The sequence below is a fragment of the Canis aureus genome, chromosome 25, assembly GCF_053574225.1.
Source record: "Canis aureus isolate CA01 chromosome 25, VMU_Caureus_v.1.0, whole genome shotgun sequence".
Lineage (NCBI taxonomy): Eukaryota > Metazoa > Chordata > Mammalia > Carnivora > Canidae > Canis > Canis aureus.
Genome location: NC_135635.1, coordinates 10,614,214 through 10,642,027, shown reverse-complemented (window position 1 = coordinate 10,642,027; position 27,814 = coordinate 10,614,214). Strand labels below are relative to the sequence as shown.

Below are 27,814 nucleotides of genomic sequence, written 5' to 3'. Positions count from 1 at the left end.
TTAAGAGTAGATAATCCTCTCTCTAAATGGTGTATATAATCCAGTTGGTCAGTGTTGAAGCATTCAGTTGTTTCCCCTATTTTATCTAGAGCCAATACACAAAAACTTCTTCATGACTCTGAACTTTTCTTTAAATGGTTCATAATTATACTTCAAGTCTAAATCATATTTTCTTGTTTTTCCTAAATTTACATTACCAATACCTTGTGTGTGTTTGAATAAATGCAGTTAATGCCTTCTTAAAAAGGAGGACAGAATGTGCAAAATCGGCTCCTTTCTCAACCGGAAACATCTGTGGACACTTTTTTTTTTTTTTTTTTAATTTGTATTTATTTATGATAGTCACACAGAGAGAGAGGCGCAGAGACACAGGCAGAGGGAGAAGCAGGCTCCATGCACCGGGAGCCCTACGTGGGATTCGATCCCGGGTCTACTAGGATTGCGCCCTGGGCCAAAGGCAGGCACCAAACCGCTGCATCCCCATCTGTGGACACTTACATGGAGACAGCATTCCTCTTACCTCTTTAATTTGGAAATAGTATTCATGAGTAGAGATAAAACAAGCTGATTTGACCATCTCTACAAGGTGTCCCCAACTGTCCTGTTTACTTAGGACAAAGGGGTTTCCAAGGACATGAGTCTTAACACTAAAACTAGGAAAGTCCCAGGCAAAACAAGGAGAGTCTGTCACTCTTGCTCAGTTTCCTTTCACATGGTTTATATCTGCAAATATAGTTGTGATCATGGCTTTTCACTAACAATAATATATATGCAGAACCATAAAGTCTGCTGACCATCCTGTATCTTTATCTGAACATTCTCTTTTTATGTAAATCCTAGTTAGTTAACATACAGTGTAATATCAGCTTCAAAAGTACCATATAGTGGTTCAACATTTCCATACAATACCTAGTGCTCATCACAAATACCCTCCTTAATCCCCATCACCTATTTCACTCATCTCCCCACCTACCTCCCCCTCTAGTAATCATTAGTTAGTTCTCTATAGTTAAGAGTTCTCCTTGATTTGCCTCTTTTTCCCTGTCCTCATTGTTTCTTAAATTCCACACTTTCTTTTAATGAAAAAGAACAGAGAAAGCATTAAACCCAGGTAATTTATAAATCATCTGAAATTTGATGTCTGAAGAGGAAAGGAAGCATGTATCAAACCCAAACCACCTCAGAAGACAAGACTCTCAATTTTTCCTCCTACCTACACTTGGAATGCTTCCCCTCTTCCTTAAACCCACTGCAGTATGTCTCCTTATGGATGAAAGCTCAACACAACTGGTTGACTAGATCTACAAACATCTAATCTTCAACTGAAACTGGCTCTCCTAGTGGAACTAAGAGCCTGGAACATGATTCGCGCTCACATTGGGCTACTGTGTCAAGCAATCTGAGCAGCTGATTTACTTTCTATGAAGTCAAAAGGTCTATTTCGCCCTTGATGAACTGTGGTTTAAAACTCCCATAGAAGGGAAGGGAGAAGAAATGGGTAGGAAATATTAGAAAGGGAGACAGAACATAAAGACTCCTAACTCTGGGAAATGAACTAGGGGTGGTGAAAGGGGAGGAGGGCGGGGGGTGGGGGTGAATGGGTGGCGGGCACTGAGGGGGGCACTTGACGGGATGAGCACTGGGTGTTATTCTGTATGTTGGCAAATTGAACACCAATAAAAAATAAATTTATTATTAAAAAATAATAAAAAAAAATAAAACTCCCATAGACAACTTCAAGAATCTCCGGGTTATGCCACAGTATCTTCCAGTGATTATATTGATTCTTATGTGAAATACAGGTAACAAAACTCTTCTGAGGATGCCATTATCACCAAAACTGCATGTACGCTATTTCAATTTTTTTTTTCCAATCAATATTCCCCTTGTGCTCCTTTCCTCCTTCTAGTCCATATTTCTGTGGCACAGATATCAAAGTTGCCTATCATTAAACAGGCTTCACAATCTGTTGCATTTACAAAATCGAATATTTTCCTTTGGTATCTCTACCCTCCTCCCCACAATTTTCTTAATGAATATCTCCTTTAACCATTTAAAATTATAAAGTTCATCCTATACTGTTCCAGATAATTGATTCAATTTCCTACATTATCAATGACTATCCTCTGTGTCAGTGCTCTTATTAGAATCCCCTCATAATGAGCATGCCACACCCACATGTAGATAATTATATATCTAGATAATTATACATCTAGTTTCTTCAGGTTCAGAAGTAAAAACATGTTAGCCAGATAAATTTCTATGTATAGCTGTTTTCATTTTAGAAAGTCAAGTCAACAAGTATCCATTTTTTATACTTCTAGAAGTTATTTTGAATCATCTGTTTTTGGTCTATTATAACATCATGCATTCTGAAACAAAATATTAATCGCTTATTCATTATATCTTTCATTAACTACTGCATGCCCACTTTGTACCACATACTGTGCTTAGGCAACAATGGCTATATATTCCTAGCATATATAATCATAAGAATTTAAGATAAAATGTTATACATAAGGAAATAATTATATGCCAACAAATTGGGACACCCTAAAAGAAATGAATTCCTAGAAACATATAACCTATCAAAACTGAAGCTGGAAGAAATAGAAACTTTGAACAGACTAATAACCAGCAATGAAATTGAATAAGTAATCGAAGAACTCCCTACAAACAAAAGTCCAGGACCAGATGGCTTCACAGATGAATTCCAAATATTTATTATTTTTTAAAGATTTTATTTACTTATTCATGAGAGACAGAGAGAGAGGCAGAGACACAGGCAGAGGCAGAAGCAGGCTCTCCATGGGGAGCCCCATGCGGGACTCGATCTCAGGACCCTGGGATCACACCCTGAGCTGAAGGCCAATGCTCAACCGCTGAGCCATCCAGGTGCCCCTAATTCCAAATATTTAAAGAAGCATTAATACCTATTCTCCTCAAACTATTCCAAAAACTAGAAGAGAAAGGAAAACTTCCGAATTCATCCTGAGGCTAGCATTACTCAGATATCAAAACTAGATAAAGATATGACACAAAAAGAGAACCACAGGCCAGTATCTCTGATGAACATGGGTACAAAAATCCTCAACAAAATAGTAGCAAAATGAATCCAATAATATGTTAAAAAAAAAATCATTCACCACGATCAAGTAGAATTTATTCCCAGGATGCAAGGGTAGTTCAATATTCACAAATCAATGTGATACATCACATCAATAAGAATAAAAACCATATGATCATATGAATAGATGCAGAAAAAGCATTTGACAAAGTAAAAACATCTATTCATGATAAAAACCCTTAAAGTAGGTTTAGAGAGAACATACCTCAACATAATAAAGGCCTTCTCTGAAAAACCCACAGCTGGGGCACCTAGGTGGCTCAGGTCATGATCTCAGGGTCCTGGGATGCAGACTCATGTTGGACTTCCCCACTCAACAAGGGGTCTTATTGTTTCTTTCCCTCTGCCCTACTCCCTGCTTGTGTGCTCTCTCTTTTTTTAAAAAAAAAAAAAAAAGGAAAGAAAAACCCACAGCCAACATCACACTCAATGGGGAAAAACAGAGCCTTTCCTCTAAGATCGGGAACAGGACAAGGGTGCCCACTCTCATTACTTCATTCAACATAGTACTGGAAGTCCTAGCCACAGTATTAGGCAACAAACAAAATAATAGGCACCCAAACTGTTAAGGAGTAAAACTTTCACTATTTGCAAATGGGGTAATACTACATATAGAAAACCCTAAAGATCCAAACTACTACCAGAACTGATAAATGAATTCAGTAAAGTTGCAGGATACAAAATCAATGTATAGAAACTTGTTCCATTTTTATGTACCAAGAATAAAGCAACAGAAAGAAAAGCATTCCATTTACAACTGTCCTAAAAATAAAATATCTAGGAAGCTTAACCAAAGAGGTGAAAGGCCTATACTTTAAAAACTATAAAATACTGATGAAAAAAGTCCAAGACCCAAAGAAATGGCAAAGCATTCCATGCTCATGGATTAGAAGAAAAAATACTGTTAAAATGTCTATGCCACACAAAGCAATCTACACTTAATATAATGCAATCCCTATCAAAATACCAACGGCATTTCTCACAGAGCTAGAACAATCCTAAAATTTGTATGGAACCACAAAAGACCCTGAATAGCCAAAGCAATCTTGAAAAATTCCATACTTCAAGTTATACTACAAAGTTCTAGTAATTTCTTTTTTTTTTTTTTTAATTTTTATTTATTTATGATAGTCACAGAGAGAGAGAGAGGCAGAGACACAGGCAGAGGGAGAAGCAGGCTCCATGCACCGGGAGCCCGACGTGGGATTCGATCCCGGGTCTCCAGGATCGCGCCCTGGGCCAAAGGCAGGCGCCAAACCACTGCGCCACCCAGGGATCCCTAGTAATTTCTTTCTAAAGATTTTATTTATTCATGAGAGACACACACAGAGAGAGGGACAGAGAGAGGCAGAGACAGGCAGAGGGAGAAGCAGGCTCCGCGCAGGGAGCCCAATGCGGGACTCGATCCGGGGGCTCCAGGATCACGCCCGAAGGCAGGTGCCAAACCTCTGAGCCACCCAGGGATCCCCAAAACTCTAGTAATTAAAACAGTATGGTACTGGCATAAAAATAGACGCATAGATCATCAGAAGAGAAAGCCCAGAAAACACATCCACAACGAAGCGGTCAATTAATTTTCAACAAAGAGGGAAACAATATCCAATGAGAAAAAGAATCTCTTCAACAAAGGGCGTAGGGAAAACCGGATAGTTACACACAAAAGAAAGAAACCTGATCACTTTTTCATGCCATGCACAAAAATAAACTCAAAATGGATTAAAGACCAAATATGAGACCTGAAACCAAGAAGATCCTAGAAGGGAGAACAGGCAACAATTTCTCTGACATCAGCCATGGCAACAGTTTAGAGAGGTCTCCTAAAGCAAGGGAAATAAAAAATAATAATAATCTGTTGGGACTACATCAAAATACAAAGCTTCTAAAATAAAAATTACAAAGCTTCTGCATAGCAAAGGAAACAACAAAATTAAGAAGCAACCTATGGAATAGGAGAAGCTATTTGCAAATGGTATAGCCAATAAAGGGTAAGATCCAAAATATATAAAGAACTGATACAACTCAACACCCTAAAAACTAATCAAATTAAAAAACTAGCAGAAGACATGAACTGACATTTCTCCAAAGACATCCAGATAGCCAACACATGAAAAGATCCTCAACATCACTCATCATCAGGGAAATGCAAATCAAAACCACAATGAGGTATCACCTCATACCTATCAGAATAGCTAAAATTAAAAAAAAAAAACACAAGAAACAAGTGTTGGTGAGGATGTGGAAAATAAGGAACCCTCTTTCACTGTTCATGGGAAGGCAAACTGGTGTAGCCACTGTGGAAAACAGTGTGGAGTTTCCTCAACAAGTTAATGGTATTACCCTATAATCAGTAATCACACTACTGGGTATTTGTCCCAAAATACAAATTCAACGGGATACATGCTCGTATGTTGACTGAAGCATTGACAGCCAAATTATGCAAGCAGCCCAAGTGCACTGATTGTATGAATGGATAAAGAAGAGGTAGTATATACATGATGGAATATTACTCAGCCATAAAAAATGAAACCTTGCCATTTGCAACAACATGGATGGAGCTAGAGAATATAATGCTAAGCAAAATAAGCCACAGAAAGACAAATATTATGTGATCTCACTCACGTATGAAATTAAAAAAAAAAAAAAAAGAAAGACAGAAATCAAGAAACAGACTCTTAACTACAGAGAACTGATGGTTACCAGAGGAGGAGGTGGGTGAAATAGGTGATGGGAGATTAAAGAGTACATTTATCATGATGAGCACTGAATAGTGCTTAGGATGGTTGAAACACTATATTTATTCATCTGTAACCAATAGAACACTAGGTTAATAAAAAATATTATTTGCCCTAATTTCTGATTTGGCAAGTGTAGCAACAGCAAAATAGGATTTCCTTCCTTCTGTGAAGAAATAAGAGGGTTGAAAAATAAGATTCATAGGATGCCCAGGTGGCTCAGCAGTTGAGCGTCTGCCTTCGGCCCAGGGTGTGATCCTGGAATTCCGGATCAAGTCCCACGCAGGGCTCCCTGCACAGAGCCTGCTTCTCCCTCTGCCTATGTCTCTGCCTTTCTCTTTCTATGTCTCTCATAAATAAATAAAATCTTTAAAACAAAAAATCAGATTGAAGGCCCAAAAGCTCAGAGCTACCAGGATCTTCCCTGTCACCAAGGGGTAGAAAGCATTCATGTGATAAAGAATAATTTAAGCATTTTCAATAAGTGTTCTCAGAGATTTTCAAGCGCTTTAAAAAGTTGCTCAAGTAACTTTTAAGTTAAATGTAAAGAAAACATTAAGCATCTTAGAAAGTTTAAATGAGTTTACTTACAATTGACATTAGAGTTAGTACATAGTGCTGCAGATTCTGTCCATGATGATGAACCATTTTAGCATCAGCTGTAACCATGACTTCCACGTATCTTGGATAAGATAAGAAACGTTTTTTCCTGGAATGTAATTGACTTCTTTCATCTTCCAAGGATTTATTTTTTGAAGGGTGCCCTAAAACCATTTCCTTCTTTACATTAGGATCTTCGTTCATGTTGCTGTAGTTGTGAAGGGGTAAAGTGGTTTGCTTTATTTGACTTTCTGGGGGGAAAAATATAATGCAGAGCCATTAAATTAGATGTGACTAAAAATAATGCACAAAATAGCCAAAAATTTAATACATACACATCTGATTCCAATGTGAAATACAAGGATAAAAAGGAAATTAAGCAATGTTATGCAGCAGTATCATGAAGATCACCATTCCTAGTAATAGGATGGTCATTTTCATAGATTGCCTGAAGAAAAACCAAACTCTTAAGTCTTTTTTTTTTTTCTTTTTAAACAGCTATGACTGTTCAAGTCCATTTATTAACTACTGGGTTAATAAAAAATCAGAGAGTTCCCATTTCTCTCAGTAGGTAAACTGGGCCCTCAAGCCAATGGTATTTCAACTCATTACAGAGTAATCATATTTTGTGTAAAATACAGAACAAAAGCTTCTGTTAAACAATATGTGAAGATCACCACAGACAGAAAAATTAAACCATATAATGGTAGCTTTTTGAATCCAGAAAATCAAATGTGGACATAAACTTCATAATATTTGGTTATATAACCAAATGCAAAGTTTTATGCAGTTTATAAGCATAAAAACATGCTTATGTTTAAATACAGCATTCAAATTATTCAACATTAGAAATTTTTAAGAGGCCACATCTAAGCCCTATGCATTTATAGGACCTGTGCATATTAAGATCGGCATATAAATCAATGGAATAGAATACAAAGCCCAGAAGGAAACACTCATATGTATGGTCAATGATCTTCAACAAGGATGGCAAGACCACTCTATGGGAAAAGAATGGTCTCAAACAAGAGGTGATGGAAAAAACTGGACATTCACATACAGAAGAATGAAATTAGAGACTTATAAAAACTAAAAAACGGATTAAAACCTTAAAAGACACCAAACACTGAAAGTTCTAAAAGAGAATACGATAGAAAAGCTTCATGACATTGGATTTGGCAAGGATTTCTTAAGATACCAAAGGACAGTTAATGGGACAACCAAATTTTTCAATTGCACCAAAAGACATAGCAGAGTGAAAAGGCAACCTATTGAATGAGAGAAAAGATCTACAAATCTTTTTTTCCTGAAGAGAAGAGTCAAAAATGTCTTGTTTTAAGTGCTTTTAGTTCAAAGTAATCCTTATGCCAAAGTGGTATATCTTGGATTGGCATATATCTGCCACTCATCAGAGGACCAAAAGGTTTTCAAGGAATAAATTAGATAATCCAAAAAAGCTATTAGATCAGTTCTAAGTAAATGGGAGTTATTACTTTTGCTATTACTAATTATATTAAAAACTATGTGCACATACTCTTCAAATTAGCTTTTAAAAAACGGACCATAAAAAATTGAAAAATTAAAAAAATAAAATAAAAAAATTGACTATAACTGCTATGTTGTTTAGGAAAAACAGTTGGCTGCTTTGTTGCTAGGTTTTATAAAGCTAAAAATGCCTATTCATAGAGTTGTGCTGTGATGCTGCCGAAATTCTTGAGGCAGGAGCTATATGTGATTGTTTGGCAATCACAGCGATTACCCAAGCCTGTGGCAAAAGAACGAAAAAGTTTTTCATTCTCAAGACTTTTGGGGAGTGATTTACAAGTGCATAACCGTTCTTATAGCAGAGTTAAGTGTGCCCTAACTCCCTTATTTTAAAAATATTTTTCAGATAAATCTTATGAAACATGTAGCCTTAGTTTTAGGGTGATGGTGATAAATAACAACAGCTGCTTTGTATTTTGGGGTTTTTCATTGTCATTACTGAAGACAAATAGACTTCCAAAGCTATTGAGTGTGTTTCTATTCTTCTTATAAATCTTAACGATGTGCCAGGTTCTTGAGTATTTGCTTAGTTGATGCTTTGGGAAGCCTGAGGGAAAAGCACTGATTAGGCTCTTTCAGGCTAAGAGCCACATTCAGCTACTTAGCTGGCAGGAAAGGCCTCATTTTTTTTCCATTAGGGAAACTAGTGGTAGCAGGATCTTGTCTAGCAATACTGAGTAGTCATAAGCACTGTCCACTGTCTACCTGTGAATACTGTTGGTGAGCAAAGGAATGTGCTTGAATCTGCCTAAAATTTTTTAAATGGATCTCTGTCAATACTTACTAAAGCTCATGAGGTTTTCTGTGTATTTGCTAGGATAAATCATTCGGTGACATGCTCCTGAAACTCCGCTGAATGTAATCTGATTTGAAAATATCATAGAAAATTTTTTCAACTTTTTTTTTTATTGATGAGTATCAATTCAATAGATGTGTGCTGTGAACCAGTGCTATAACAACTTGATAGACTACAATGATTGTGGTCATAAGTTCCAATCACTCAAACATCACATAAAAAAAAGGATCAGAACTATAATGAAGTGCAGGATGTGGTTTTATTTATTTATGGACTGAAAAATGTCAGCTCCATTAACCCACTATTCTTTTTTTCTTTCCCTGAGCAAGATAATTTCATTCTAGTGGAAATACAGGAATACAACTTCCTAAACAAGTGGAATCGTGCATATAAATGTACACAATGTTTTTAAAAGACTCCTACAACTCCACACACACAAAACGCCCTATTCAAACATGAGCAAAGGATGTGAATAGACATTTCAGCCAAGATAATAAATAAATACCAAACAAGCATGTGACAAGATACTCAACCTTCCTAATTAGAAAAACTCAAATCAAAACTACAGTGAGCTATCACTCCACACCCATTAGGATGGCTATTATAATAATTTAAGTGTTGGCAAAAATGTGGAGGTTGGAATCGTTGCACACTATTGGTGGAATTATAAAATGATGCAATTGCTACAGAAAATAAAAAGATGCCTAAAAAAATTACAAATAGAACTACCATATGATCCAGCAATTCTGAGTATATATTCAAAAATATCAAAAACAGGGTCATAAAGAAACATCCATGTTCATTGCAGCATTATTCACAACACCAAAAGGTATTATCCAATAGCCAAATGTCCATCAATGGATAAATGAATAATGAAGTGTGGTGTGTGTGTGTGTGTGTGTGTGTGTGTGTGTGTGGATTATTCAGCCTTAAAGGGAAATTCTGTTACATGTTACAATATAGATGAACCTTGAAGATGTTATGCTAAGTAAAATGAGCCAGTCACGAAAGAAAAAAAAAAAGAATGCTGTAGGATTTCACTTACATGAGGTGTCTAAAACAATCAAGTTCATATAAAGTTGAATGGGCGGTTACAAAGGCCTGTCAATAGCTCACTGCCTAAGAAATCACCCAAAGTCTGCCCAGCTTGGCTGCTAAGAAATCAAATATTTCTCTGGCTTGCAATAGTAGGTAAAATGAGAACACAATCCAATTAAGGAAGCACTGTGGTCTGACGTAGACTGACAAAGTTAGAATAGATGGCTCTGTGTAGGCTGAAGTAACAAATAAGAACTCCAAATTGGAACGAAAACAGTAAAAGGATAGAGCAGTTAATAGGAAACGCAAAAATAGGGAAAAAATAGGATAATTGGGGGGAGGGGGGAGTCCTTAGAACAAAATTACACAATTTCAAATCTAAAGATTGTATTCTTAACAGCACCATAGGAGATAGGTATTGTTCATTCCATATTACAGATGAAGAATCTGCAATAAGGAAATTAAAAAACTCACAAACACAGTTGATCACCAATGGAGATGCAAATAAAAACAGAAGGAACAAAACTAAATAGGCCATTTATCATAATAACAGTGAACAGTTTAGATCTGCCTATCAAAAACAAAAGTTTCATATAATTGAGTTAATAAAATCCAGTCGTATGTTAAATAGCACATCTGGGATTCAAATTCTGGGAATCTGGCTCAAGTCAGTGGTTTTAACCACTAAAGATACTGTTTGACAATGAAGGTTAAAGGAAAAAAAGAACCAGAATTTAAGAAACACAGTATTAGAAATCTCAAAAGCTTAATTTCTATAGCAAATAAAATGGGAATGTTCTACATAACTGTCAAAATAATTGAATTCAAAAGAAATATTTCATGTTCCAACTCGTAAGAGTATGAATGCATCTTGTCACTAAGTTTAAAAATTGAGAAAGATAAAATAAAACCTATTTCTTGGTGGGTTATAAACTAAATACACACTTTTACCAACACATATGGAACATAAAAAGCAAGAGGACGACCTACGTGGGATTAAAATGATGGGTGCCTCAGGTGAGAGGATTATTGGGACAAATGGGAGGACAAAATGGGAGGGTGGGTAGGAGTGGAATTATGTAGCTACATATGAGTTGCTGTTCGAGTCCTGCATTTCATATTGATTCGTATATTCAGGATATGTATTATTTTATTAAATTCTTAATAATATACCAAACTAATAGCTATTAAAACATGACCACTCTCGCTACTATCATGTACTATTGTTTTGGTAATGCTACCTAATGCAGTAAGACAATAAAATGAAACATACAATACGAATATCAGGAAGAAAGTTTTGTTTTTATTTTGCAGATAAATGTCTTTATTACTTAAAATCCCAATAGATTCAGTTTAAGACTTTCCAAACTAACAACCTCAACACATGAATAACTGAGTAATGAAATATTATTCAGTTGTTAAGAAATGAATTAAGTCTGTGTGTCTGATATGAAAGGAAGACCATGTGTTTTTTAGTAAAAATGTGTAATAGGTGTAGTATCTTATTTTTGTAAAAACTTCCACAGAATATACAAGTATTTGGCCATAAAAATTTATATAAAATGAGCCAAAAAGGTAAGTATACATGTCAAACTTTTAACATTGGTGGTGCTGGATGCCTGTGACTAGAAGGTGGACAGAACTATTTAATTCTTTAATATCCCTAAGTCCATTAAACCATTACAAATAACTTGTTTTATCATGATTTTTTTTAGTTACCCATGTTTTTAAAAACAGCATTTGTAACTTTTTACAAGCTTAAATATTTAATCTCATTATGTTTCGATATTCATAATTAAACAGTTTAACAAATGATAAAGTGACCTTTCCAAATATTCAAATGGGCATTATTCAAAGCTCATTGGTCAGTTACATCATCTTCATGAAACGCTGGTCTTTATTTATGTTCCAAGTCAAATGCTAAAATGAAGTGCCATCCTTTATTAATAGCAAGTGTATTATGACCCAAAAATAATTTAGAGCAAACCATTTCCATCAAATCAGGAACATCATGCAATGGATTAACTGCCCACTAGAACATAAAATAATTACATCTGTAAATAAAACCTTTTTAACAGTATAGTGTATTGTAGAATGCAAGGAGACCGTTGAAAATAATACCTAACATTACACTATAAAATTTACTAAATTTTACTAAAAAATGTACTGGTAAACAGTGTAATTAGAAACCCATAATTCTACATGAATGCCCTACTCACACTTCGAATTATACAAAATTGAATTCATTTTCTTTTCCTATTCCCATGTATGTTCTATTAATGAGTAATAACTTCCTAATATGCAAAACTCATGCTAAACCATGCACTACCAGTGAGCTCTTCTTTTTACCCTTTGTATCTGGTTACCAAGTTCTGCCATTTCTTTCAAATTTTTACTTGTTTTGTTCCTATGGTCAACAGTGGCCTTGTGTCTCCCAACTCTTTCAGGTCCTCTCACCTTTAGAATATTAGAATCACGAATGCAAAATTAAGCACAGCCTCCAAAGTGACCCCACCATCTGCAATCCCTGACCCCCATTCATCCTTCATTCATGTCCAAAAAAATTCATTTCCAAGAGCATCCCTTTTACCTCAAGAAATTACCACTGATGCACACAGACCACAAGTCCAAGCTATTCCCCAAAGCCCACCACTAAACAGTGTTGTCATACTAGCACTACCAGGCAAGCTATAAACTCTTTAAATACTAAGGATGGGGGCATCTGGGTGGCTCAGTGGTTGAGCATCTGCCTTTGGCTTAGGTTGTGACCCTAGGGTCCTGGGATCAAGTCCTGCATTAGGCACCCCGCAGAGAGCCTGCCTTGCCCTCTGCCTATGTCTCTGCCTCTCTCTGTGTCTCTCATGAATAAAATATAAAAAAAAAAAAAATTAAGAAAAATGCTGGGCAACGTGTATGCCCCTTGTAAGTGTTCAACAAATGTTCATGGAGAGAAGGAAAAAAAAAAAAAAAACAACAGGAAAACAGATGGACGAAAATTGGGAGAGAAAGGAAAGAAAGATACACTGAGGGACAAAAGGTTTATGAGCCCTGAAAATCAGAGTAGGAGTAACTAATTGTGATGTACAACAGCAGCAATTCAAAGATGGAGAGACTGCTTTCAATTTTCCTGATAGCAAGTAAAACACTCACTCTGGCCTCTACCTAGGTCAGAACTGACATTAATGCTCTGTATTTGATCACGTGAACAAATTTTATACTTCTCCAATAGCATGAGCATAAAATCAAATGAAGCTTATTCTGGATCATCACCTTTTTTTTTTTTTTTTAGATTGTATCTATGTGACAGCGTACAAGCAGGGGAAAGGCAGGCAGAGGGAGAAGGAGAAGCAGACTCCCCACTGAGCAGACAGCCTGAGGCAGGGCTCAATCCTAGGATCCTGGAATCATAACCTGAGCTGAAGGCAGACACGTAGCCAACTGAGCCACCCAGGTGCCCTGGATCATCAGCATTTTAAACCACTTGTTAAGTAGCCAACAGGGCTCCCAATTCAAAGAATAGTTATGTGCCTTGAAATAGTGATCATATCAGATATTATAAAATCTAACTTATTTCCTCAGGATTTAGGTTTTCTGGATTCTATGTCCTACTATGCCAGGCTACTAAGTTTTGTTATTAATGCTACTATGGACACTAATAAACCTAATAAACAGTAATTTACCATGGACTGGTATACTTCACCTAAGTTATCTCCTTTATTATTAATTCTGTAAAGTTGGTACTTTTAATATCCTCATTTTATGTGAAAAGGGGAAACAGGAAGGTTAAAGTCAACTATCCAGGTAATAAAATAATTCTGGAACTTTTTTTTTTTTTTAATTTTTTTTAAATTTATTTATGATAGTTACACAGAGAGAGAGAAAGAGAGAGAGAGGCAGAGACATAGGCAGAGGGAGAAGCAGGCTCCATGCACCGGGAGCCCGACGTGGGATTCGATCCCGGGTCTCCAGGATCGCGCCCTGGGCCAAAGGCAGGCGCTAAACCGCTGCGCCACCCAGGGATCCCAAGGAACTTTTTTTTTTAAAACATTAGTATTCAATACAAAGACTTATGAAAATCTATAGTCTCCATGATTTTTCAATATTAAAAATCACCACCACCCTTTTAGAATTATGGCACATAGATTCTAAAGTATTTTACAAAGTTGTATTTCAAAGAGGTTCCCCCGTTAATTAGAACCCTACCTACTAGTAATAAGTGTGCAGATTATGGACTTGCCTGTGACTGGCCAAAACTTGAAACATAAAACAATCATTACATCACCAGTCCTCATTGCATCCCTGAATCAGTTTCTATTATAGTACACATTTTAAAACAGACACGTGACACAGGTTACACGCAATTTCAACAGCCACCAACTAAGTGGCATAACAAAGAAATGAATTCAGATTTCCTCAGTATCAATTATTAGAATTCCAGATCACATGACTCTTCTAAAGGTCATATGTAGTAAGACATGTAGAATGTTAAGAATTTAGTTAACCAGGGTCATAATGGAAAATGCTGTCTCCTACAAAACCAAAAGAGGAACTAACTAGTCATATTCATGAGAATATGGGGTCTAGTCCTTCTTGAATTTCAGAATCAGAACTGAGCCAAGATTTAGACATAAAGTCATTTAGCTCCACTGTGCATGGGCTTGAGACAGTTTCAGTACCATCCTTTCACTCTAGAGGCCCCGAAACAAACAAACAAACAAAAAACCACTGGAAACCCCCAAAGTATTCCCATTAATCCTATATGTAGCAAGAAATTCTAGTTCCTTCTGCTACGAAGGCTGACAGGACAAAGAACACACATGTCAAGCATTACAGTAAATAAAATACCCTTTCTTCACCTACCTTTTCAATAAGCCTCCCCGTGAGTTCACTCTAGAGATGCAGAAGACAGGTCTCCCTAACAAGCTGAATCAATCCTTACACAGGAGTTGAAAATAGGCACACGTTCATTCGTAAGTTCAAAACCTTAGGATGATTTTTGGTAGAAAGGAACATGCACTGGCTTTCTCTTGAGCTTCTGGAAGCCCAATCACTACACCCAAATGGTACAGAAGACAAACTGCATAACGTTTTGCATTTTACGAAGTGCTTTTTACCCACAACTTCAAATCCTATCCCTTATCAACAATTCTAAGCAAAAGGAGACTAAGATAAATTAGTCAACTGACACAAGTGTTAAGACTTCTGAGGGACAACCATACACATGCCAATAGGATATTCTAAACTCCTACTCTATGGCTTCTTGAAGAGACGTCTGAAAGTGTTAGGAGTTAAATTTACATCCGAGCATCTGAAAATACAAATGAAATGTGACATTTCATTCTTTACGGAAAAATCACTTATTCAGAACTCATGTTGAACACTGATCTCTAGTCGGTTTATTTTGCAAGTGTGGCTGAAAATATAGCAGAACACGAATAAAACTGACAACAGTACAGAATTCTACTTTATTCATCTTATCTTCCTACCTTCAGATGAGCCATCATGACAATCCAATTCTAACTCATATCCACTTAGCATGATTTTTTTTTTAAACAACAGAGAGGCCACTTGAGTTGGGAATGGTGAGAGGGAGAGAAGAAACCCAAGAAGGCCCCACACTGAGAATGGAGCCCGACTCGGGGCTTGAAGTCATGACCCTGAGATCATGACCTGAGCTGAAAAAAATCAAGAGTCAGATGCTTAACAGACTGAGCCATCCAGGCACTCCACCACTTACTAAGAATTAACACCTAACCTATTAACTGTTGCCCAAATTTCAGAGGAGTTGCTCCGGAACTACAAGATTTCCCAGAGGACAGTCAGCCTCATGCCTGTGGAATCATTCCAAAAACACAGTTAGGTCATTTTAAGTACTGAGTATTCTAGTATCTCCCAAAATGCAGTTAGATAAAAGCAGGCATTTGTAAATATTATGACCTCTATTTGCTCTATCACAATTCAAGTGTTGGTGTTATATTATTTTTCCACCCTAGGACTAACTTGTTAAAAATACTAGTATGGGTATTTCCTATTAGTTTGTCTTGAGTGGGTTTTTTTTTTTTCTTTTTTGGAAAATAAGGTTATAACTCCTAAGAATCTAAAAAGGAATCTAATCTTATACTTCAACTCATTCTTGCCTAATGCTACTCTGGCCATTCTAATTTCTCCTAGACCTGGCATTCTGAACTAGCTTTTGACTGAAAATAGAATGCTCATGTGAAATATTCTTCTACTCTTTGATATTTGCTTGAGAGGTTTTTTTTTTTTTCAAATATGGTATTAATGTTAAGAAACTTAGGTCTAATTAAAGGCCATCATAATATAAAATGTTAAAATTAAAACTCTGAAGTCATAGTACTTAATGTCTGTATCATGGAATTAACTTCTATTCACATTGCTTTTGTCAGCTTTTATGAAGTCCACTGATTTTGATTTGAGATACGTGGGAAAAAAAGAAATCAAACTTTGAAGTCATTGATAAACTGAATTCTTATTTTCAAATAGATACTCATTTTATGGTACATCTCAGAATGTCATAGATCACCATGATTTAAAAAAGAGCCAATTTGTCAATCTTAACATCAGGATATTAATCTAATCTAACATCTAGGTACAGTTATGCGTATGCAAAGAAAGTTGTAGACTGCAGACTAACAGGTCACAATGAGGGAGTTTTATCCTCTTCAGTTTTCTGGCTCTCTTCCAAGAAAGAAAAGCCCAAGAAAGCAGCCTTCTTGGGGTAGGTCCAAAGGTCTGGATATTCTCCACATGAAACAGTGTATCTGTCGCCTGACCTGGCAAGGGGCCCAACTCTTACTCCAGCAGTAATGATCTTCACAAAGAGTAGAACACAGGCAGGGACCAGCCAAGAGCATGGACCATGCTTGTGCTGTTTCCCCTGCATTTGTACTCATTGTGAGAGCAGCCCAATCTCATGTCTCCAGGTCTTTAAATAGGGCAGCAATACTGAATCAGATTCTAATTGCAAATAATTAAAGTCTTTACTTCCTTTTCAGGAGGAATTATCACATGGGTAAGCGGTAGAGAGCCAAAGATTAAAATTTACTTCACTAAGCATTTGCAATTAAATCGTGGTTGGTAGACCAAAGGACAACTGTAGAATGAGCCATATGGTTGATTAACAATCTAAAACTATAGGTAGAAAAATTTATGTTTACTGCTCCTTACAAATCTATTAAGTTATTTTCACTTCTTTGGTCTGTAGATCTCAGATATTAGTGAGCAAAATAAAAATAAGGATATCCCTACACAGCTCACATACCCTGGCCCATCATTTTAATCATTCCCTTTCATAGACCATCTTCTTGCTTTCAAGGGACAAAATTACAAACCAAATGGACTCATGAACAAGTATACGAAAATTCTAAATAAGTTATCAAAGCCAGCCTGATAAAAACATGAGGTGGACTTGACATTTGAAAATCAATTATCTGGGGGCACTTGGGTGGCTCCGTAGGTTAAGGTCACAAGGTCATGAGATTGATCCACTGTAGGACTCCACACTCAGCATGGAGTCTGTTTAAGATTCTCTCCCTCTGCTCCTGCTTGTACATGCACTCTAAAATAAATTTTTAAAAAATCAGTTATTCGAAGAAAAATACATGATCACCTTGGTATAAGCAGAGGAAAATACTTTTGATGAAATTCAACACCCAGTAATAATAAAAATTAAGCTAGAAATACAGGGGGAACTTCCACAGACATTGCACATGTTAGAAAATGATGAAATTTTCCCTCCTAAAATCAGTGATAAGGCAAGGATTTTCATTATTGCCAGGTCTTGTCAACTTTGTTCTACAAATCCTAGCCAGTGCAATAATAGAAAAGAAATAAAAGGTTAACAGATTGTAAAGAAATAACTGTCTTTGTGATTTTTCATGTACAAATCCAAAAGCATCAACAGATAAACTATTAGGATATATGAACAAGGTTGCTGAACAGTAAACTCAATATGAAAATTGTTTTTTTATGTAGAAAAAATGAAGTTTTCAATATTATACCCCTTACAGTAAAAAAAAAAAAAAAAAAAAAAAATTCACCCAATACCCCAATGCCCAGGAACAAACGACATACAACAGCTCTACAAAGATGTAGGACAGCTCTACACTATTAATGTGGGAAATAAGGCACCCCAGGTGGCTCGGCGTTTTGGCGCCGCCTTCGGCCCAGGGTATGATCCTATAGACTCTGGATTGAGTCCCATGTCGGGGCTCTCTGCGTGGAGCCTGCTTCTCCCTCTGCCTGTGTCCCTCATGGATAAATAAATAAGATCTTTAAAAAAAAAATGTGGGAAATAAATAAATGGAGGATATGCCATACTGATGGGTTAGAAGACACTATAAAGATACCACCTCACCAGATTGAGCTCTTGATTAATAAAATCCATTTTTTTTTCCTTTTGCAGAAACCAACAACCTGATTCCAAGATTTATATGTAAATGCAAGGGGTAAAGAAAAACCAAGACAATCTTGCGAAGTCAAGGGCTTCTTCCACATTTCATAACTTATAGAGCTATTTTTTAAATACAGTACACAATTTTTTAAGTACAGTAGCACAATGAATAGACCAACAGAAGTCCCAAATAGATCCACATATAGGGACACTTTTCTGAATAAATGTGATACATTTTTAAAATTCTTATGAAATACCTGTTAACAAAATAAAGTTTTATTTACTATTGCTTTGGATGGTTTCTTTAAGTCCATTTTGGGGATTTTGACAAGAGTAATGTGTTTAAAATTGACAGACTGAGCTCTTATTTTCAGATAGGTTTTTTAATTTAATACTATATCCCAAAATTTAACATAGGACTTTTTATTTTTTTTATTTTTTTTTTTTAACATAGGACTTTTTAAATGAAGCTTTTCACAACAGGATTAGTTCCTAACAAACGCAGCCTAAAAATAATTCATCTAAGTCTCTTCACAATACTAAAGTTTTATTCATGCCAAGATTCTTGAACCCATTTCAATTAGCACATCTGAGGTCACCAATCATCCCCTAACTTAGCAAAATTCAGTAATCAGTTCCAAATCTTCATATTCTTTGAATTCCTATCATTTAGCCAATTAATCTATCCTACGTTTCTGAGAAGTCTTCAAATGGCTTTGGGGCACACATTCTGGTCCCTTTACTACCTTCCTGGCTTCTTAAACTTTCCTAGTTTAATCTTCACCTTTTCAAGTGTTAAACACTGGCATTGCACACAGTTCAGTTCCCTTCTGTATTCTGATCTATTCTCCATGCAACTTCATACAGCCTTAGATGTAGGATATAGGATATGCTACTCTAATTCCTGTTATTTCAAGCCGAGACACCCTTACTGACCTTCCAATTTATTTTCTATTGCCTACTTGGCTTGTCTCCCTCTGGATATCTAGTTGGCAGCGCAAACCCAAAATATCTAAGGAGAAAAAACAAAAACAAAAACAAAACAAAAACAAAACTCCTGATGTTCCTTCCTAAACCTGTGGTTCCCATAGCCTTCCCCATGCTCAATAAATGAAAACTCCATCCTTCCATTTGTTCAGGCAAAAATTAAACACACTATTTAGGATAATCTGACCACTCTTACTCTCAACATTCAACTCCCCACACTTGTCAGCTTGACCATCAAAACACATAGTTTTGCAGGTGGCTACTTCTAACTTTATGGCTACACTCTAATTCCAGACCTCATCATTGCTCAGCCTGATTACTGCAGTACCCTCCTAACTCTCCTTGCTTTTCCCTTGTTCTGCTGGTCTTTTCTGCATGTAATGATCTGTATGATCTCTTTAAAACGTAGGCTGATCTAGGTTTCTCTCCTGTTCAAAATCCTTCTAATATTGGAGCCAAAATCCTTATTATGATTTACAATACCCTATGTGTTGGGGTAGATTCACCATGAACCAAAAGCTACTTAAACTTCTGGTCTCTCATAAAAATCCCTTTTCCAGGCCTTAAAAAGAATCCTAGAGATTTTGCATTAATTTTTCTTAAAGCACCCTCCCCTTAATCTGTTTAGTCTTCAGGCCCTACAACCTGGATCCACCCATTAACAACTCAATCTAGCCTCCCACTACCACTGTGACTTCATCTCCTACTACCCCCCCCCCTACTTGTACAGGCTGGTTATGGGACATGTTAAACAGGCCCCAGCACCTTTGTAGCTTCAGCGAAGGAGGCACTCAATAAATATTTTACAAATGAAGGAACAAATGAATAAACAAATCCATGTTGGGGCAAGGTTGAGACCTTAGCCTCCAGAGTTATTAATGCGAAACAAGAACAAGAATCTCCCCTTAACAGCTTTTTTTCTTCACTTAATCACATGGAACAGGAAAAACCCCTACATGTCTTACCACTGCACTCATCTTGCTTACCTTCTCCTTCCTTCTCCCAGCCCACCATGAGGTGAGAAACAAAGGGCAGACTACTGACCCAGCACCATAAATTTTCTCTTTCCAGCTGAATGCTATGAACAGAAGCCTCCAGGACTAGTAGTGAATACACTAAAAAGAATTCAGAAATTTCTATTTGCTGTTGCAAAATCAGATTTTGAAAGTCAAAACCTGAATATTACCTTTGGACTTCCACTTTGTACTTTCCCCATCCCCCAAATAAGATGCTGAGGAATGTATGTCTAGAAAGCCAAGTGAGTAATCCCAATTTGCTAAAATATATACAAAAGTATTAGATATAGCAGTAGAAAAGTGAATTAACCTAAAACTCTACACAGTTTTACAGCAAACGTACTACTGGTCCTTTTACATAGCCTGTATGTTACTAATATCTCAGCCCTCTATCCATTCTATCTCTCAGCAGGTTAACCTATTAATCTATTGTCAAAAACATCCTTCATTCTGAATTTCTCACCAGTTTTGGGCTTTTCCTTTTGTAGTGCTTAAAGTACCTCAATTTTTCCAACACTAATCACAACTGTTCACCTGTTTGTACACATTCTCATTTTCTCTACCTAGCATCTATTCCTCCAACAGTCCCCAGTTTCAACTTGGGTACCTATCCCAGCAACCCCAGTGCTGTCTGATTCCAGTTGTATCGTCCTAACCCACAAGCAGGGTTGGTCTGGCTGATTACAGCTCTGCCACCAATAACAGCAATTGGTTCAGGCCAAGTCAGATCCCACAAAATAATCAGACCCTATACTAGGACCTTAGTTTGAACTACTGGGGCGATGTAGTTCCCAATATCCCCTGGATTGGTGTGGTTAAAGTCCAAATCCCTTCACCAGGCTTACCCATACCTTCATTAGCTTGCTCCTCCTTACTTCTCCAGCATCACATCATCCTGGCATCTTCTGGCATCCCACACTTTACTTTTGGTTTCCTAAGTGGTTTAAGCACTGACTCCTCCCCAGGCATTTGCACATGCTGTCGCTTCTATCTGGAATACTTTTTGCCCTCTCCCTTTCTCCTGACCAATCCTGCTCATCTTTTGAGCTTCGGATAAGGAGTTATTTTTTCAAGTAAGCCTTCTGACTTTCCCATCTGAGCTACATCTTCCTATGAGGCCCCAAATCATCTTCCGAATTAACCTTGTCTTACACACCTGACGGAGCAGAAAGGTTATTTTGGTACTAATAATTCTCATTCGTCCGCCCAGCAGTTATTATATACATAATTAGTATTAGTTGCTGTGAAGAATGTAAAAAAAAAAAAAAAAAAAAAAAAGTGGAATAAAAAAAAAAGTGGAATAAAATGCTACCATTTCCTTTAAAGAATATAAACAAAATCTTAAAATCAACAGGTGGGACAGAAGTATAACAAATTTAAGAACAATGCAAGACAGCGTTAATTACATGAACAATATAGCCCCTAAATTTTGGGATATTCCAAAGCTCATAATTCCAGAGACCACATTCTTAACCTTAAAAAACTGTAAGCAGGTATATGAACCAGAAGAAAATAATTAAGATGCTAATTATAAAACAATAATAGCAATTTTCAGTAAAGCAAGAAATTAAGAATGTACAAGTAGTGAAAGACCTAAAAATGAATGATTCCAATCACATTTAATATTTTTTGTTTGTATAAATGAAGACCATCTTAAGTATTTACATCAACTCCTATTTAGAGTAAAGGTTTGTTTTACACAAATTTGAGATGGAAAAGATTAAGGAAAATTGTGTTAAGGCTAACTGACTAAATATGAAACAAGCCAAAGGAAATACAAGATAGTAGATCACTGAAGAGCAAGCACTACTATGAGGCTAAGTGGAAATGTATTCAATTCCAGCAGAGGAGGCTTACATTGCTGTCAAGTGAAAACTCACAGGAATTTTACCAAGTTGCAAAGGGACTAAAAACCTTATACACAAATTTCAAAAACACAAAGCGCACCAACCTAAAGCAAAGATGAAAAGTTCTTAATGGAGGTACAACGGAAAAACAAACGTGAATTTCAATGGGTTAATATTCTCAGTCCCTCCTCAACCGATTTGATAATTACATGAACCAAAACAAGTTGACAAGAGTAAAAAAAAAAAAAAAGAAAAAATTAAAACTCCTAACACATGAGAAGCTCTAATTTTACAGCCATGGAAGGAAATAAAATTGTAATGGATTTAAAGTAGTTTGACACCATTATATTTAAGACACTAGCAGATCTTACTCTCCAATCAAGGGCTATGATTAGGATAGCTTATCTTACACCTTAAGACCTCGTAATCCTCTCCTAATTCACTTCCAAGCTAGCAGAGAGGTTATCAAGGGGAAAACAACCTTGCCTTCAAAACGGAGAATAAATCAGTATTTCTAGTCTAATGATACAGTATAAATAACCCTTGTATAAAGAAGAGATTTAGAAAAACTCAATTCTTAGGAGTAGACAGGTAGACAAAAAGAACTGTTACTGCACCTAAAATGTAAGAGATTAAAGTTACTTTCCATGTTCGGTTTTCAAAATGCTCCCAACTCTGGTTCCTAGGATATTGGTTCCCTTCCTCACTACCCATTTCACATAACTTAATCGAGGTAGGAATTAACCACTTATTAGCAGCCCTTGACAGTTAAGATTTCAGGCAAAACAGAACTTCAAAGCTCTGGGACATGGTCACAGACTTAACACAAAATAAGCATCATATATGGGAAATGAATTCTTCTCTTTGGAATACACTATTACATGCAAATTTCATTATACAAGCAGAGCATTCAACTGGCAAAATAGGTCCACTAATAAGAACCCTGTATGCATGGAACAACAGTCACACCACTACTAGGTTCCTGCCCTTCCCTTCAGAGGACACATCTGTAAGAATGATCAGAGCTCAGGGTTACTTTGAAGATCCGTAAGATGACCATGAAGAGCACGCTTCACAATCCGCGTTAGGCAGCCATACTGCAGAGGATTCACAATCTCAAAACCTTAACAGATCAAATTTCACTATTTAGGATTTTTCCTTGGGGACAAAATTTAACTTCAAAACATTACTAATAAGACTGATGAGGGCAGCCCAGGTGGCTCAGCAGTTTAGGGCCGCCTTCAGCGCAGGGTGTGATCCTGGAGACCAGAGATCGAGTCCCACATCAGGCTCCCTGCATGGAGCCTGCTTCTCCCTCTGCCTGTGTCTCTGCCTCTCTCTCTGTCTCTCATGAATAAATAAATAAAATTTAAAAAAAAGACTGATGAATAACTACTTAAAATATTCTAAAGGACATGAAAGTTAAAGCAAAAAGGGAGATCTGAACAGCTGAGGCAGATGATCTGTCATTCAAATACACATCTTCTCTAGGTAATTACTTTTCAAAAGTAATACTTGCTAAATTTCCATTGTATAGCATGCATTTGATTTAGATAGATCTGGCCCTCCCCACCACCAAAAAAGGCTTCTTTGGTGACTGGTAGAGATGGAGAGGGAGGTAGAAGAGAGTGGTGGCTTCAAGATTTAGATGCACTGGATCCAAGTGCCACTGAGACACCCAACAAAACACAAGCAGCAGACACCCGTAGGCTTGAGATTTAACCTTAACAAGCAAGAGTTAACATTTAGAGAGTATAATCCTTTAATTAGGGAAGTAGGAAAAAAAATCACGCAGACAATTTAAAAATGGTCTAAAACGGTGGCCACAAAAAGCACATAAAAAAAAACTTAAATATGGATGGGAGAGCATTAACCAGCAGGGAGAGAAATGGGATGAATGGTAAGAAAGAAGTCAAAGTGGAAACAAATTAGTTCAGAGAAGCCAAAGGCATAGGACAATTACATTAAAGTCAAGCAACAGGGGGGCCTGGGTGGCTCAGCCGGTTGAGTGACTCAATTTTGGCTCAGGTCACCTCAGGGTTGTGAGACTGAGCCCCACATCGGCCTATGCCAGCTGGGAATCTGCATGAAGATTCTCTCCGACTGCCCTTCCCCCTCACCCAGGCACTCTCTCAAACAAATCTAAAAAAAAAAAAAAAAAAAAAAAAAAAAAAAAGTCACTCCATACTGAGAAATGAGAAATACCCCCTAAAAATGAGTTAGTGGTGAGAGGTTATTGCTTTTGGCAAGTAGGTCACAAGTGATCTTGAGAGTAGTTTTAGTAAAGGGTGGGCAGATGAGTGAGTTCTCTGTAGCTTTTTCTATACGTATTTAGAAGCTTGAGTTGAGTCTTAAATGTACCATTAACAAGTTTATTAGCTCAAAATATTAGCCATGGTCAGGGATCTTGGAAAGTTTTAGGATTTGTAAACAGGTAGCTAACCAGCCAAATGCAGCTCTTGTGTTTCTTCCCCAACCCCACCCCCATCCCCTACACAAAAATATGAGATTTTCAAATCATAAAATACAAAAGATCCGGTAATACTGGTCTCCCATTCGCGGTGTACCCTTTGCCAGAAGCATGCCTGTGTCCTGGTGGATACCTCTGTGTCCTAATGGCACCTCACTTTACTCATTTCCTATGACTTCCTGGTCCCCAAAGCTGTGAAGTACTGAAGCTGGAAACCTGGAAACTTGACCTTTACTGAAATAAACATCAGCCATTTACTATCTACTCTAGGTTAAGACCCAGAAAGGTAAAGTCTCAAAGCCAGAACTCTTCCTGACTCCTGGCTTAAGTCAACTGTGGTCCCTGCTGACACTAAAGACATCCAGCTTTCCCCAAACTGATGCTGATTTAATCTTTAAAAGGGAAATCATCCGTGTGTGAAGGAAATTTGCAAGAATTTTCATGCATTCACAGGAATATTATCCACATGGCTTACACACAGAACAAGCTTTACCACCTCAAAGCGGAGGAAAAAGCTTTAAGGAAATTATCTTCCATGTACCGTCTTACGTGCACTTCACTGGACATTCCAATCCTTTGTCAACAACAGAGCTGCTTCGGTTCAGTACCCTGGCCTTCAGTCTCTTCTCATTCAAACCCAAAACTATCTGTAAAAAATAAATACTGGGCAGCCCAGGTGGCTCAGCGGTTTAGTGCCGCCTTCAGCCCGGGGCCTGATCCTGGAGATCGAATCCCACGTCCGGCTCCCTGCATGGAGCCTGCTTCTCCCTCTACCTGTGTCTCTGCCTCTTTCTCTCTCTCTCTCGAATAAATATTTTTTAAAAATAAAATAATTAAAAAATAAATACTGCCAAGTGAGTAACACCTTCAAAAGATCATAGGATGTCTCAGCTTTAAAACGGGTTTCTCAATGCCTATGGAATAGCCCACAAATCCTACAGTCCTTTCAGATCTGCATCTGTACCTTCAGAATCCCATTTCCCCTACCTTCCCATACTCTTCATGCACGTCAGGACTCTGAACATACCAATACTATTCCCTCTTCTCTACAGACCTCTTCTAACTCCTACGGGTTAATTCATGATTTGACATTCAGCCACAGAATCAAACTGTTTTATCCTTATGTCTGCCAGCACAGCCCAGCTTTCACAGGCACATTAAAGTCCTTAAAAGCCTTCAACCTACAAACCCCAGTACTGATTTTACTTTCTGCCCAACAGAGGCCCTCTCCACCTAACAACCTCCCAACAGTGTAGTAATAAAGCCTTTTGCCCATACTCTCTCCCACACTTCCCTGCCTCCTGACCAACCCAGATGCTTCCCCACATGGCTCATCATGGGCCATGTCCCCATCTCTTGAAAATTTTAAGAGATTTAAAGGCAGTATCTCCATGTCTGTCACTTTACCATGCTTTATCCAAAACTTTTGAATGCAAGTCCCCCTCTACTACCACCCTTTTTATTTTGCTTAGAAAATGCTTATGGGGCAGCCCCGGTGGCGCAGCAGTTTAGCGCCCGCCTGCTGCCCGAGATCGAGTCCCACGTCGGGCTCCCTGCATGGTGCCTGCTTCTCCCTCTGCCTCTCTCTCTCTAGCTGTGTCTCTATGAATAAATAAATAAAATCTTAAAAAAAAAAAAAAAGAAAGAAAATGCTTATGAATCCTTCACAATGGAGATTAAGTGGTTTAAATATCACCACCTTGGTAAAACCCAAAGCAGTTGTTCTCAGCTCCTTCAGCTGCATAAAATATCGCTCCTAACCCAGGGCAGCCTTGGTTGTTTTGTGATTTCTGTTCTTGTGTTCTTTTACACCCACTGGGCTTTGAGAACCTGAATGAAGAGAGTCATGCAAGTCTTACCCAGTACAATCCTTTGTACATATTAGGGACTCAAAGACTAAGAAAGAAGAAACTTAGAAAAAACTAGAAAAAAATCATAGAAACTTTAAAGCTGGCTAACATCATCTAAAATCTACTGAAAGACATTTAATTTTCACTCACATCAAGTTCTGTTTAATAGAACAAATGTTTTAAGCTCCTAACCCCATAACACGGAGAGAAGAGGGACAGAGTAGCAGCGGAAGAAAGGGAGCAGGGCTTGCCAAATCTGAGAAACATATCAGTTCTGCTCTGCCTTGGATGATAAGCAATGGAACCTCACTTAAGATCCAGAAGATTTTTCATTCCTGTCAACCTTTTCAGAGCTTCCCCATTCTGAGGTTTTAGTTTTGTTAGGGTAGATGGTGGTAGTGTTGTGGGGGGCTAAGGGGAAACATTTGCTCATTTTGAGGGTTTTTCTGTGTTTTGTTATTTCTACTCAATTTTACCTCCATCTGATGCCTACCTGGGAGCCTGGTATCCACAACAGGTAGGTTTGGCTACCAAATATAATTTGAATGGCCTTAAGATACATGGTGAACTCTGATGTTGAAAACAACCTAATTCATCAAGGCTGAAACTGCTATGAATTGCAATATTTTTGAGTCACAATGAATTAAGACCATGAACAGAGGTGTGAAAAAATGAGTTTTCCACTTAACGTTTTTGGTTCATATGCTAAATATCTTTAAGCCAACCTATTTGAAGAGGTTCTCATGAATGCTCACCTACAGAATATAAGATCCTCCAAGTATTTCTGAATAATGTGTGAATTGAGGAAGAAAAAGCCTTTGATAACATTTTAGTAATTACATTCCCAACTCTCCATTTTTACTAACAAAATGATGATTAGCAGCTAATTATTTAGGCCATTAATTGATTGCTTTGTGATTAAAACTATGTATGTTAACTGTACTTAAAAACGGAGGTACTTTAAGAATGGATATTGCCTTCCATGTTTTAGTAATTAAATGTTGTGGAAAAGTATATTGTGATTAGAAAACAAAATACCACAGCTTTTTCTATTTTTGTGGGTTTTTTTTATAATAAATCTTTAGTATAAAAATTTTTTTAAACAAAAGCCTCTGGCTTTTCTTGTACCATTCTCTTTCTGATAATGAACACTGAGTGTGAATGCAAAACCCTGCATATCATTATGTGAAACATTTATGCATTCAGAGTGTCTACTTGGTGGTTTTCTTCTTAAGAAGCTAAACAATTCATTAAACAAGCTGCTCCTGAATGGTAGATCAGAACAAGCATAAGCTGCCTTCTGTAGAATTCTATTGTGAAGCTGTACCCATTTGTGTTTTCTTTGAAGCCATAAAAATGAAACCCTTATGCTCATATTAAAAGCATAAGAAAG

At 37.2% G+C, this 27,814-nt stretch overlaps 1 protein-coding gene across 4 annotated transcripts in view; it reads right to left on the bottom strand.

The window, feature by feature from the left end:
• ADAMTS20 (ADAM metallopeptidase with thrombospondin type 1 motif 20) overlaps window positions 1-27,814 on the bottom strand; it is a 163,041-nt gene that overhangs the window by 120,645 nt on the left and 14,582 nt on the right. For all 4 annotated transcript variants that reach the window (XM_077870395.1, XM_077870392.1, XM_077870394.1 and 1 more), the window contains exon 4: window positions 6,451-6,710. In XM_077870395.1, the coding sequence (XP_077726521.1) occupies window positions 6,451-6,710 (260 nt within the window). The remainder of the gene's footprint in view (window positions 1-6,450; window positions 6,711-27,814) is intronic.